At 36.7% G+C, this 14,600-nt stretch overlaps 2 protein-coding genes across 2 annotated transcripts; one reads left to right on the top strand and one right to left on the bottom strand.

The window, feature by feature from the left end:
• LOC109235681 (glutamic acid-rich protein-like) lies at positions 292 to 11,181 on the top strand. The gene is made up of 4 exons (XM_019401882.1): positions 292 to 658; positions 945 to 1,830; positions 8,727 to 9,756; positions 10,022 to 11,181. The coding sequence occupies exons 2-4, from the start codon at positions 1,753 to 1,755 to the stop codon at positions 10,576 to 10,578; spliced, it is 1,665 nt and encodes a 554-aa protein (XP_019257427.1). The 5' UTR covers positions 292 to 658; positions 945 to 1,752; the 3' UTR covers positions 10,579 to 11,181.
• Positions 12,221 to 13,880, bottom strand: LOC109236104 (AP2/ERF and B3 domain-containing transcription factor At1g51120). The gene is made up of 2 exons (XM_019402322.1): positions 13,407 to 13,880; positions 12,221 to 12,745 (listed from the first exon to the last, which is right to left on the bottom strand). Exons 1-2 carry the CDS (start codon positions 13,878 to 13,880, stop codon positions 12,221 to 12,223), a joined length of 999 nt encoding a protein of 332 aa, XP_019257867.1.

Genomic DNA, 14,600 nt, shown 5'->3' on the forward strand with positions numbered 1-14,600 from the left:
CTGAGATTGTCAATTTTACTGTTTTATCTTGGGATAACTTATCGTGTGATTATTATTCCATCATTTGACCGATATAAGTTATTTCGATACTATTTTTAAATTTGAGATAATCTATCCCACAATTAATAACCAAACCAAGAATAAGGTGATACTAAATTTTTATTCCGAGGATTATTTTTGTTTATACATGGTACCAAACGACCTGAATATTTATCACTTGGGTGTACTATAGATTCTAGTATTAGAACTAGTATATAAGTTGAGGACTTGACTGTATAATTTAATGAAGATAGAGAGAGAGAGAGGAGAGAGAGTTCATCAAACGGACAAGTTGGCGAGAGTGGGATCCTCTCTGTCTCTCATCCTTTCTTTTCCTCACAAAAACATCTCTCTCATATTCTCTCTCAATATATTTGAGGCTTAGGCTCATACCATCCGCTTTCCTTTTCCTCTTTCCCAAACCCAGAAACAAAAACAGCAAAGCAAACAAACAAGAGAAAAAAAACCCAAAAAACCCATTTTTCTCAAACCCTATAATTATCATCATATAGACTAAGAGAAAAAACTCACAATACAACAACCTTAAAAGAGTGATTTGAGGTTGCAAAATCTATTGTGTTATTCTCGATTATCTTGAGATCTTGTTCCATCCTTAAAGGTAAAAAATTATTAAGAAAAAAAAAAAACAAGAATTAAATACCCAACTTCATTGATTATAATTTCAGCTTAAAAAAGTTTACCCATTTCTGTATTTTTACTAAAATGGGCATTTTTTTTTTTAAAAAAAAGATGATTTTTTTTGGGGTCAAAAAGGGTGTTGAATTTTCACTTTGATTCCTTAAAACTTCAATAAAGATTTCATTTTTATTGGATTTTTTTTGGTAAATGTTAGGATTTTTGTTCTGTTCTTGGGTGCTGAATTGCTCTTCTGATGGAATTTTTAGGGTTTTGAAATTGGATCGGGTACCGGTCAAGCTCCAACTGATTAGGGTTTTGATCAGAAAGGGTTCTCATTGTTAATATCAGCTTCTTGTTGAGCTTCAGATCAGAGCAAAATATGATTTTGGGGGGATAGTTTGAGCCTAACTGGGAATTGAATGATAGAGATTTTTAGGGTATGGAAGAAGACTGTATATTATACTAGTAGCAATGGAGAACTATTAAAGCAAAGGAAAAAGAAAAGGAGAATTGATAAGTGAGAAAGGTTTTTGTTTTTAAGTGAAAAGGGGTTGTTGTGTTTCCTCATCAGTTTTGCTTAATTAGTGTAGGGGATGTTTATGTTATTTGGTTTTGGTACTGATATGCAAGAAGAGGTGATGGTTGTAAAGTTTTGCTTTTTTAGACAAGATAAAGGATCAGATTACTTTGGAGAATTCTCTTTTCTAAGAAAACCATTTGGATTGACATAGTTCTTGAAAAGTTTATTTGCGGCATTACCATCTTGAGTTATTGTGGTGTTTTCGTGTTTTAGCTCCGTGATATTAGATTTCGAGTACTTGAAGGGGGTTTCTGACTACTTAGGTTTATCGCATTGGATATTTGAGAAGTGAAGAGCTAGTTTAATTTAAGTGGGGTTTTGGACTGATTGAGTTAGGATTAAATGGAGGTGAGTTAAAGTTGGAAAGTAATGTGGGGTCATGGTGAATGGACAGGAATCTAGTTGCTTGTTACTGGAACACTGCTGTGAGAAAGTAACTGAAGGACACTGTTTACGGAACAGCGCCTTTTTAGCTCGGAGTAGAATTCTGTGCCATGTCTCGTTGCTTTCCATTTCCACCAACAGGATATGAAAAGAAGCCTAGACCGGAGGACGGGGACTTATTAAAAGAGGTTTGTTCAAGTTATCACATTATGTTGATATGTTTTTGTTATTCCAATAATTTCATGATGGTTACTTCATTATAAAGAGGTTAGCTGTGATGCATGGACATGTTCCAATGGAATGTCTTTTTCGAAGCAGTACTTGAAATGAGATTACTTGATTAGCCTTTATTGCTGGGAAATGGGGCCTGTGTCAAATCCGAGCTTGTTATTTTGTTATCTTTGGTCATGTTAAGTGCAATGATAAAATGGTAATATTCATTTAATTGCTTGGAATTTTGGAGTATGAATTATACTTTAAACTTCATTAGTGTGATTGGATTAATATATACGGAGAAGACTCTTTTGAAGCACTGCTCAGAGATATAGGGTAATTTTTTTAAGAAAGATGGGTAGAGATATGCTTGTTTTTTGGTCCAGATTAGCGATGATGTGATCCCTCTATTCTTTTGTTTGGTCATGGTTTAGTAACCTTTCTGGGGAATTTAAGTTTTTTTATTATTATATGAAAATGGATTCTGGCTTTAAGATGAGTTTGGCTAATGAATGCAAGTAAAATCCCATAAGTTTCGTTGGATAATCCTGCAATCCATGCTTCTGTTAATTGACATCTAGGATCTTTTTCGTTATGAGCATGTTAAAGTTGCCCATTGAGTTCTAGGAAAACTCATCAGACGTTGTAATCATTGCTTAGTTTTATCGCTGGTGCAAAGAATACAAAGTAAGAAAAGGAGAAACTCATTGGTCAGTCTTACTGTAAGCACCTTTCGTGTGAAGGGATTAAGTGCACCATGATTCTCTGTGTAGTGGATATTTCAGTGGCATGATGTCTCTTTATTATAAAATCTTTGAAAAGTAACCTTCCTGTAGAACTTACTTAGGATGTTGGGGATGTTCCTTTTGAAGACCTTAAATCTTATGAAGAATGCCTTTATCTTTCTGGCAACTGAGCAAATACAACCGCAGTTTAAACGGCTTCATATTAATTCCTGATGAGTATGAACGTTCCTCCTTTTTATTTTGTTTCTTTTAATAAATATTTTGAATGTGCTGCTAAAGCTTAAATGAAGGACATACTTGTCAAAAAAATAAAAGTTTAAATGAATGACATATCACTGCCTGACCATTTTGCTTTATGTAAGACATGGTTTTGACATCTTCTTTCACAGCTACTTGAGCTCTATGTGTTTCGTAACGTGTAATATTTGGTTAAACAAAGAAGAAAAGACGAGATATTGAGATTGAATTGTTTGATATTTTCTCAAGCATGTTTGATTTGAATAGTGTTTACAAGTAAGTATGCCTTATGTTGTTCCTATTCCTAATTATACAATTAGAAGATCCTATACTTTACATATTTACAAGGAATTGACTTTTTCCATATTTACAAATTCCTAACATTCTTAGCACCACCCCTCAAGTTTGGAGCATACATATTTGGATGATCCTAATTTTTTTCAAATATACTCAATTTGGTGCCACATTGTAATTTGTACGAATATTTGCTCATTGATCATTGAGTTGAGAAGCCTGTAGCAGTTCATCACAATTCAATCTTTTGTTAAATAAAATGACTTATCTATTTCTAAATGCTTCGTAAATAAAATAATGTTCAATGCAGCTGATTGTTGCAGAATTTCGTTGGTTCATCTTCTTTGCACCTCAACTCTTGGAGAAGTTGTTTTAGCTTTATGAGATCACATGTAACCACAGTCATTGCTCGACACTCTGTTTTGCACTTGATCCAGCTAATCTTGCTTTTTTGCTTTTAAAGATATTAGATTTTCCTCCTCCTAAGATATCCTCCTATTAGTTAGAACATAATACCGTCAAGTGGATTGTCTGTCCAAAGGAAATCATGCTTTGTCTGCATCAGAATACCTAAGAATATTTGTATCTCCTATTCTCATACAAAAGATGTTGTCCTAGCAAACCTTTGTTATACCTTAGAACGTGAATTAATGCATTAAAATGAATGTGACAAGGAGCTTGGAGAAATTAGCTTACACTTGCAACAAATGACATATCAAGTGGTGTGATTATAAGATATTTGAGCTTGCTAACTAGTCTCTAATAACCACTTGGATCCTTTAAAGGCTCAAACTGGCCAATACACTAGCCTGAACAGATTTTAAGAAGATTTATGGAATATTTAATCTGGCTATTACAACTTCTAAACACTAGAAAGGGACCAACCAAGCAAAACAACAAAAAAAAAAGGGGGGGGGGGGGGGGGGTAAGTTAGGGGAGGGGAGTGGGGAGCTACTATCCAAAGAAGGTGAATCAGTCGATCCCTTCATCCACATATCAAGAAAACTAGCAGAGACTGATATGTAATGCCACAGAAAATAAATACTGATTTTTTTTTATGCCTGTGTTTCTTTGAATGGAAAAGGAAATTTATTTGAAGTAATAAGATACAGATTTAGTGGAAACAGCCTCTTGCAGAAATGCAGGGTAAGGCTGCGTACAATAGACACTTGTGGTCCGGCTCTTCCCCGGACCCCGCTCATAGCGGGAGCTTAGTGCACCGGGCTGCCCTTTTTAATAAGATACAGATGGCGACTTTCATTCAGAATGTTGTTTCTGTTGGGACTTTATTTTTGGGAAGTACTTTGTTGTCAGGGTGTCTCCCGATTTTGTGTTTAATAAAGTAGAAGCAAATAAAGAAACTTTACACACTTCCCTTTTCCTTTTGGGAAAAAAAGGTGCAAAGGAACATTAGTGCAGTTTGCTTGATTAGATATATTAAGGCAAGGTGTTCTTGAGTGTCATACCTTTACAGTACTATAGTGAGAAATGTATGGGAACACTTATTTGCTATGTGATGTCGAAATTGTGAGCATTCGGGGTATGTGCTTACATACTTGATCATATTATACTTATTTAGGCTATCGGTTTGGTGATGATGGCTGTATATTCTTTTTTGGGCTGGGTATGCTGCAAACTAATTGAGCTACAATGGAAAAATGGTTCAATAATTAGGTGGTCCATACTACATTTGGAATAAGTGAACCTTGAAGATATCCTCTTTCCGAAGGCGAATTTATAAAATAGAAAAGAAGTTCGTAAAGGGAAATGAGTACGCAGGGGAAGTTACAGGATTTTAGAAAGTTAAATCGTATTCACTTTATTTTCATTGGGTATGATGAGGCATCATTTCCTGGAGATGATTTTTGAAATAATAATAAGACACTTTTTCAATATATAAAATAAAAAAAGCCCGCTGCCCCGTTCAAGAAGAATCCCATGTGGTAGATGCTTTATGTGTGGATCCATTGATTTGTATGTTTCTGCTTTCTTCGGGATGCAAAAGTTGATGCTGGATTTAATGATGTTTGGGATGCAATGCTGATGTCAGGTTTAGTTATGATATGCTTACCGTTGTGGTTCAGATGCGATATGCAATGTAGTAAGAAAATTCTGGTTCACAACTCCCCTTTGCATTAGGTATCCCACCTTTGGGATTATGTTGTTTGCCAAGGATGAAACTCAAGGGAATTGGGGGCTCGCACAACCCGAACTTCGCCCTTTCAAGTAAGGCAATTGAAATAAAGCTGATCATTTTTCTAGGACAGTCTACTTGTTGAAATTGGGGGTCCTTTATGTCATGCCCGAAAGCTAGTGCCTGTGATTGAAGTTGAAGGCTAAGTTGCTCGGACTCGGGTGCGGGTGTCCGATACGAGTGCAGATTTCGAAGTCGGATCTTTCATGATCTAAATTGTAAGATCCGCGGGTACGGATCTGGGTACGGATATCTGTGTGGGGATTCGGCTAAAAATAGTTCAGTTATCTAAAAATGGACTAATAAGATATGCCTAAATTATGTGACGTTATGTGGAAAAGTTAAATGGTGCCTAAATACGAGAAGGCGATAAAAGGAAAAAGATTGACATATAAATTTTTACGTACAAAGTATTCCATTTTCTACAAGTTCACCCTAGCTTTTATTTTGATTTAGAAATCACTGCATTTGTCCTGAATTTCTCTGTTGATTTTGGTCAAAGTACCTAAAATCGATTAACCAGATCCTGTACGGTTCCCACATCCACACCCACACCCACACCCATGTCGTGTCGGCACGGGTGCGGCACTGAAAGTGAAGAGTCCAAGCAACTTAGGTTGAAGAATCAAAGCTGAAGGTAAGAAGTTAGGTACATTCAAGGTGAAGGACCATTCGATTCATTAAGGAATTGGGCAAGGTCCTCACCACTTGTCATTTCAGACCTTGTAGCAGAAGGGCGGGCCAGGATGGAACTCAGACCGGGCTAGCTTCTTCTTTGTTTGAGCTGCTCTTAGGCACAGACTGAAAGGAAGAACAACCATCGCTTGGGCAGAAATAGTGGAGATGCTTATCATGCTTGATATTCTCTTGGACAGAATATTAATATATCTTATTAGCTATAACTTAGCCATTTCAGAGTTTTTCCCCCTAGTGTAACTGAGAGAATCTAATTGATTTGGAAGGCTGTATAATTCTTTGAGCGCTTTATAGATGTAATCTTGGGAAAGATAGTTAGTATTGACTGAGTGCCTTTTGCTAATATTTGAATAAAAAACCTTGTAGAAAGCTAGTTATTCAGGGAAATTGCTACAAACTCTCACATACAAGCCAATAAGTACAATCATCTGTATTCATTTGAATTTCATGTGAGGCGGTAGGTTTTCCCTTGGGCAAAGTACTTTGCTTGATATTTACTTGTTGTTTGTAGATTTGTAATATTGCAATTTGCTATTGTGTTTTTGCATTTCCTTTAGCTATTTAGCTATGACCTGTGTAGTGACTGAAAAAAATGAAGAATTCATTGTAGAGTGATCAGCTTGGTGAAATTTGAGTATTCTTGTTTCTTCTCGAGAAAGTTATCCATTTCCCTCTTTCATTAGGTACCTCTTCTTGAATGTAAACAGTGAATCAAATTTGATGTACTAACAAATGGTATTTTCTGTTGTCTTTCAAGTCTTAATAGTATTATGTAATTGAATGATTAGATCTTCAGTATGCTACATCATTCCTCTCTTTCTTTCAATTTGGTGTCCTTGTTAGATGTTTTTTGAAACTCCCACTCTTTAGGATGATTTGGAGAAGAACAAACTTCTTAAATCTTCTTGTTGAATGTTTGTCCTGACCTGAAAATGTGTCTACTTCTATTCAGTATCTGAAACCATTTTAGGTGATAATATGGCTGTAGTTCCAAGTACTAAAATTCGTGATAATGGAAAATATTGTCGGGTGATTGTTTCCTTTAAAAGCATGAAGGATAGAACCTGGAGCATAAATCCCTACTTTACCTTATCAAGAAAGGACATATGTTTTAGCAAACTAGCTGGATGGTTCTATTGCCTTTTAGGCTGCTTTTTGAGCCCAAATCTGACATAGATGAATGATTTTTGTGATTGTGCTCATATGTTTGTTGATAATTATGTATTACTTGGCAGTAGAGGATTTGTGTGCCTTGCCAAGATGAGGGTGAATACTGTATAAAGATCTCCTTTAGTATTAATGCCTTCCCCAATAACTTGTCCAAAAAAGGTTTCTTTTACACACCAATTCAGATTATCCTAGAATGGGAAGTGAAGCTTTTGCAAATGTTTGTTCACCCTGAGGACTTCTATTTAGTAATCTCTTATAGGATCTTAACAAATAAGAGTTGTAATTAATATTCAGTTATCACCTTTCTAGAAGGTGGCGTTGTGAGAAATCTTCTGGAGATGGATCTAGGAAAATTGGTTCTTTGTAAATTGTATCTATCGGTGGATGCAACAAGGGATTCATCTTCATGATGCAGCCAATATCTGATTGCTTTTGGTCAGCTTAACTTTGGTGTGTGAAGGAAAGAGGGTTTTTCTTATATCTTGGGAAGAAGGATTTTCCGCCTCAGTAGAAACCTAAGCAGCAGCAAAAATAAAGGAGGAATTCCCACTCTATTTCCTTTCTTAAGGAGGGAGAGGGGATGAAGAGGTATAGGTCGGTTTACTGTCAGAGAATTAGAACATGAGAGAACTATCCTTCATTATGAAGTATGATAATATATTTGAGTTGAAAAGGTTTTGAAATCATTTTGCTAGGTTGTTCAAAGATTTTAAGTGCCCATAAAAAGTTCTAGGGTGCTAAACCGATGCCTTGCCTCTCCTTCTTCTGTATGCCTAACTGTGCATCAAATCCCTAGGGGTTTCCAGTATCGTCCATTGTATCTTAATTCTTAAATATTCAGGACTGTCCACCACAATTGACTTGCAATTTGGCAGTGCACCAATATGTGGTTCACGTCTTCTCTGACACTTGCACATGAGATGCCAGCTAACATATATTATTTTCTCTTTCCTTGAGTTCTCTGCACTAGTAAATCACCTCTTGTCGCCATCCAAGCAAACGGACAAGCTTTCCTTGAAGCTCTTGATATCCATATTGATAGATATGGGAATCCTAGGTCTTCCCTCCTGTTTTTGAATGATTTCACTGGGAAGATGATGTTGCCTTAGGGTTTCTATTTCCTCGTGTCCTGTTCCGATTATTCCCTATTCTTGTAAAACCAATGTTTCTGCAATGTTATTTTATAATTGCTTTTCGAATATAAATGATAAGAAGGGCTAGTTATTCTTTAGATTGCTCTAATGAAGGCCATTGGTTCTCTACTGGTGGTTGGTGTTTTCCCCTAAGCAACTACTGCAATGTGCGGGTGCCCTCGTGTGTTTGTGCTCAGGTAGTCTATATCTGGAATTCCCACCTGAACATGAAACTCCTCGTTCCAGTTTTCAAGTTTGGTGCTTTTCTCAGTTGTGAAACTTTGCTATTATTCAGAATTGTAATTTTTTCCTTTCAGTTTTCTTCCTTGAATGAGGATGTTGGCATCGATTGTACATTTACGTTATTAATATAGAACTAGCATGTTTTTGCTGTTTTGTAGGAGAAACGGAAGGAGAAAAAACATAAAAAGGAGAAGAAAGACAAAGAAAAGAAAGAAGGTAAAGAAAAAAGGGATAAAGACAGGAGTGATGGGAAACACAGGGAAAAGAAAGACAAGAAGGATAAACACCGCGACAAGAAGGAAAAGCACAAAGATAAAAAGGACAAAGAGAAGGACAAGGACAAGGATAAAGAGAGAAGTGACATCTCTGAAGAGGCAAGAGTTGCCGTTCTACCAGGAGTTTCTAGTGGACAAAAGCTTCCTAGCAGAGATGAAAATTTTAAAAAAGAAAGCATCAACTCACAGGAAGCAAAATACCGCGATTTGTCTCAGGGCCCGCATGCAGAAAAGCTCTTTAAAACCAGCCTCCCCACTGTTGAGACAGAGGAGTCGAAATTTGTACAGGAGTTGGCGAGGCGGATCAGAAATGAACAGAAGGGTGCAGGAAGTCAGCTGGCTGAGAGATTTCCAGTTGAGTCGAAAAGGGATGAAAAGACAAACAGTATGTACATCAAGGATTTTGGTAATTTTGTTGAAGAAAAGGAAAAGAAACAGGAGGAAAGAGTATATAGCAATAAGATGGATGGACATCAAGTCAGAATTGAACCGAGAATTGGTGTTAATTCAGTACTTCCCAGCTTTCCAGATATGGCAAAGAGCAAGTTTCATGGATTGCCGCCATTGGAAGAGAATGTTGAGAGCAGGAGAGAGGAAAAAGAGAAATCCAAAGAAAAACGAGATGACAAACCAAGAGAGAAGAAAAAGGATAAAGAGAAGGATGCAAAAAGTCATGCGAAGGAGAAAGACAGGGAAAAAGAAAAGAAAAAGGAAAAGAAGGCGAAGGACAAAAGTGCACACAGGAAAAGTGAACCGGATAAATCAAGAGACATCAACAATAAGAGCGATTTTGTCAATGTTAGTAACACCAACCACCAAGTTCCACTTGTACCCAAGGATAACCTTGCTGGAATAGTCACTGAGGGAAATATCAGAAAAAGAAAAGAAATTGAAACAAATGGTTTCCTGCATGGTGAGTTGAATAAAATATTAACAGCTGCTGTTTTATCGAAGACTATTGCTTTATATCCTCCTCTAGTGATAGTAGGAAGGCTCTGCAAGTGTGTTATGTGAAATTTGTTTCTTATGTTTTTGGCTATAGTCTGTTAGGTAATTGATAACCCACTGTTTTCAATATTTTCATGTGAATCGCACGAAAATTTGAGCAAGCATGTTCAGCTTCAATTGTCCTTTGGGTTTGGCTGATTATTGTTGCTTGTTTTTATTCTGCTGTACAGAGAGTGAAGTCAGGCCAGCTAAATTGCTGCGGCCTTCATCCTCTCATCAGCCCACACAGAATGGAAAGATATCAGATACTCATCAAAAGGCAGAAATGTTATCTTCCAACAAACAAGGAGTTGCCGCTGATGTGCAGGTGGTAAACAAGGAGCGCAGTGTTAATGGTACCATTAAGTTATCCAACAAACACGGAGTTGCCACTGATATTGGGTTGGCAAACAAGGAGAACGGGGTCAATGGTACAGTCAAAGGTCAGCCATTGGCCATGTCTAAACCAAAAGCTTCTTCCATGTCTTCTGGTGCTGATCAGATCGCTGAAGCATCTAGAAGACCTCCTCATCCTGATTCCAAGTATCTGAACCAGATACTCTCAGTTCCGAAGATGGACGAGTGGTCGGGAATTGATGACCAGGAATGGTTGTTTGGAAGCAAAAGTACTCTGGTTAGGAAGCCCGACATGTGTCTTGATGAAGTTGATGACAATCGGGTATGGTCAGAAGCTTTGCAAATAGACTCTGCTGACGTTTGTGCGCTGCCATACGTAATACCTTATTGATCACTGTTGACATATCTAACACGGTTGAGTTTCCAAGGACCTAGCTCTTGTCAGCTATGCAAGACGAGTATTTGGCTCGGAGATGCCAACGCTGGGCTCTCGGTTGGATTCTTTCACACCTTTGCTGCTCTGGTGGTTTTCCGCATGGCTACATTTAGTGCTGATATTGACTCAAGATTTAGGTACATCGATCGCCATTGCTGATTGGAGGGGCTAGTTGTTGCCCTGTACTTGAAAAATCTAACTGTTACAGCCCCAGATGAAACCAACCAGAATGTCTAGGAAGATGCATGCATAAGCTTCTGCAAGTTTATTCTAAAAGCTTATATGCCATTCTAATTGAGTGTAAACGAACTAGTATTTGTGGTCTTCACAACTCCACACAATTTTGATTTGTAATATAGAACTGCTATAATTGTAAGATAGATGGGGGGGAAAAGAAAAACAAAGAAAAGAGGTAGCAACTGAATTCATTTTATTTTTATTCACTTAGATCTCAGTTTTGTTTATAATCCATTTCCACTTTCTGATATTATAACATGAGAATCTGATGCTCAGGATTTTACTTGGCAGTGTTTCAGAAAGAATTAATTTAGATTGACATTTTGTTTTGTTTTGTTTGAATAGGGCTGTATAAATATAGAAGATTTATATAACTTTATATTATATTTTCTTATTAATTATAATGTGTTAGTGATGTCAGATGGCGTATAATAGACTCTTGTCGTCCGGCTCTTCCCCGGATCCCGCGCATAGCGGGAGTTTAGTGCACCGCGCTGCCCTCGTTGCCCTTTTAGAGATGTCAGACCAATTTGACCGTCGAACTAATAAGGGATCTTTACATGAATAGCTAGCCGAATTTATTGTTTATTTTTCTTAGCTAGTATACATAAATTATATATTGATTATGCAAATATTATACATGAGAATTGTGGTGAGGCAAGCTGTATGTATGTGCAAGTTTATTGTTTCCCTCTTCTCAAAATATTTTCCTTTTAGAATCTTGTTTAAACTATTTTTTTCTTCTTATTATTTTGCTTAAAAAATATAAAATGACTTGTGGCTGTCTCATATATGTTCAATTTAATGTTGATGCCAATATATCTAACTAGAAGAATATTTTATTCTGGAAATTGGGAGTAAAGCTAAACTCAAATGCTATTCTTCCTTGAATAGCTATTACCATTAGCCACAAGAAAGGGCCATAGCCTAATTTTGTATCAATATAACAAAAATATGGTAACACTGTCATTTAAGGCTGCTCGGTTTCTAGGAGACCATTCAAGCAAAAAATAAGAAGTTTTAACAAAAAGGGCAACTCGGCGCACGAAGCAATTCGCATTCACGTACGACCGGTGAAAGGGTTGCACCCCGTCCCCGAGGGATGTAAAGTAAGTAGCCTACCCTGGCACAAGTATCAGTAGCTGATCGCACAGGTCACGCGAAAACAACTTTACTATTGCTCCGAGGCTCCCCTTAAAAAAAAAACTTTAGAAGTCTCATGCACCCCCCAAAAAAACATTAAAGTACTTAATGCTAGTAGCAGAATTGCTAAAAAGGGTGTTTTTTTTTTGTCTCTGTCCAGCCTTATTGCATTAGGGCGACGATGATATGAGTTGAACTTAAATGAAGAAGTGACGATTCATATAGTCGACCCCAACTTATTCGGGACTGACGCGTAATAGTCGTCGTCGTTGTTAGTTGACCAGCCTATCTGCACCCCAAAAAGCCAAACTGGTTCCACAGCATGATCATCAGTTGATTGAGTCTTCATTCTTTCTTCAATTTCCACTTTTGGTTCAGACAAAACTTCAACACCCTTTAACACATCTATCACAAAGTCAGTAGAAATCTCTTTTGGTCCAGTCTTGTACTCACACAAGTTGAAAACAATTGTGTCATTTGCTCTTAAACCTTTATCTTTCACAAACCTATTCCAACCTTTTGTGAAAACAAAGCTTTGGCTACTTTTCCAATAGCAATAACGAAACTTCCATTGTCTTCTTGAGGTATCATAAAATACCAACTCAACATCTGGAACTTCTTGGATTTGTGGGAAGTATTTTGATGCATATTTCTTTGGGATTACAAGCCTATTTAGCTTTCCCACATCACTTGGAGTTAACTCCTTTTGGAATAGCTGCTTGTATGAGAACCCCTCGTTCGCCTGTAAGCACTGACAGAGTCAGGAATTTTAATAAGAAGATTTAAAAAAAAATGCAAGAATGGTACACGTACAAGCTTTTTTTTTTGTTAAGAGAATTTATCGGTTTATATATGCATTTAACTTATATACACTGATAGTATAATAGTTTTTTATACTATCAGGTTATGTTTATCTGTTGCAGCAGGTGACATGCCTTACAAATTTCACATTTCGTGGAAGGTTATTTCTAGATTACAAATTTCCTTTTGGTGGCAAGGGGAACTCTATTACATATGTTAATAAAAATGATATAACAATGATTATACAACAACAATTACGCCTCAATCTTCTTTTGGTAGTAAAGATACTTATATCTACAATCTTCCCAAAAGTCAGGGTAACTCAACAGTTTATATATGCATTTAACTTATATATACCGACAGTCTAAAGAAATTTAATACCATCAGGACAGGTCAACAGGTGAATTACCTTACAAATTTTACTTTTCGTGGAAGGTTACTTATAGATTGCAGATTTCACTATTCGTGGAAGGTTACTAGTAAATATCTTTTATGTGACCTGATAACGTAAAAAAATCTCTACACTAACAAAATATAAATTTGGAAAAAAGGTGTTTTACCCTACTTGCACAGTATAATTTTCCGACGAACTCCTTCCTTACCTTTAGCTCCGCCACTGGCAAAGTATTGAAAGGGTGACACTCTTCATATTTTTCTTTCAAATACTCATCAAATTTTGAAGTATAAGAACCTTCTTTGATCATTCTAAGAATATCTTCAGTTGAAAACTGTCTCTGAAAATTTGGTTCTTGAACTGTAGAATTTGTCCAAGGCAAATTTCTATGTGAATCTTGACTACGAAGTCGAATAGCAGCGCTGTCATAAGCCATAGCAGCTTCTGTCTCTGATTTGAATGTCCCAAGCCAAATTCTTTGTTGGTTTGTATATATTTGAGCTCCCCAATGACCATTGTGTTGCCCTACTACACCTTTAAATCTTGAACCAGAAATACAAGCTTTTCTTGTATATGCATTTCTTTTGTTTTTTTTGGACTGCATGTTATTTGTACTGCTTGAATCACAATCTCCAGTTAGGTATGTTGTTGTGCTTGATATCATGTTTGTTTCCTCTTCCATTGTGAATTTGGTGGAGACAGTAACGGAGTCAGGATTTTCACTAACAACAACAATAATAACAGTAGCAACAACAACGACAGTAAAATTCCACAAGTGAGGTCTAGGGAGAATAGTATGTATGCAAACCTTACCCCTATCCCGATGGAGCAGAAAAGCTGTTTCCGATAGACCCTCGACCCTCGACTCAAAATTAGGATTTTCACTAAGACGAGCCAAAATATAAAAAAGTAACTATCCGAAAAAGTCGAGAATATTCAAAGTATAGTATACATACATAATTTTTTTTAAATCTAGCTACATTATATAATTTTCCGGCTGAGGGGGGTCAATTGACACATCGACACCCCCAAAGGCCGATCCAGGATTTGAAGGTCAAGGGATGTACTTTTGTATTCAACCAAAATATGCTTTATATATATGGTGTCCACTATTAATATATTATTATTTTCTAAAGACATATACAAGTATACATGTAATTTTTGCGGAACTTTATGGGTGCCGGTGACCCCTCCCCTCTCGGTATCGAGTATGTTTGCCTCTGGACTCCCCTTTAGCCAGATACGGAGCTAGAATTTAAAGTTTATGGGTTCTGAATTTATCACCAAATACATGTCTCGTCTTGGTTACTGATTTGTTGGTTTTAAAACAGAAAGATGGCAAAGGGAACTCTATTACACATGATAATTAAAAAAACATAATAATGATTATACAACAAAAACA

This window comes from Nicotiana attenuata, chromosome 12 (assembly GCF_001879085.1).
Source record: "Nicotiana attenuata strain UT chromosome 12, NIATTr2, whole genome shotgun sequence".
Lineage (NCBI taxonomy): Eukaryota > Viridiplantae > Streptophyta > Magnoliopsida > Solanales > Solanaceae > Nicotiana > Nicotiana attenuata.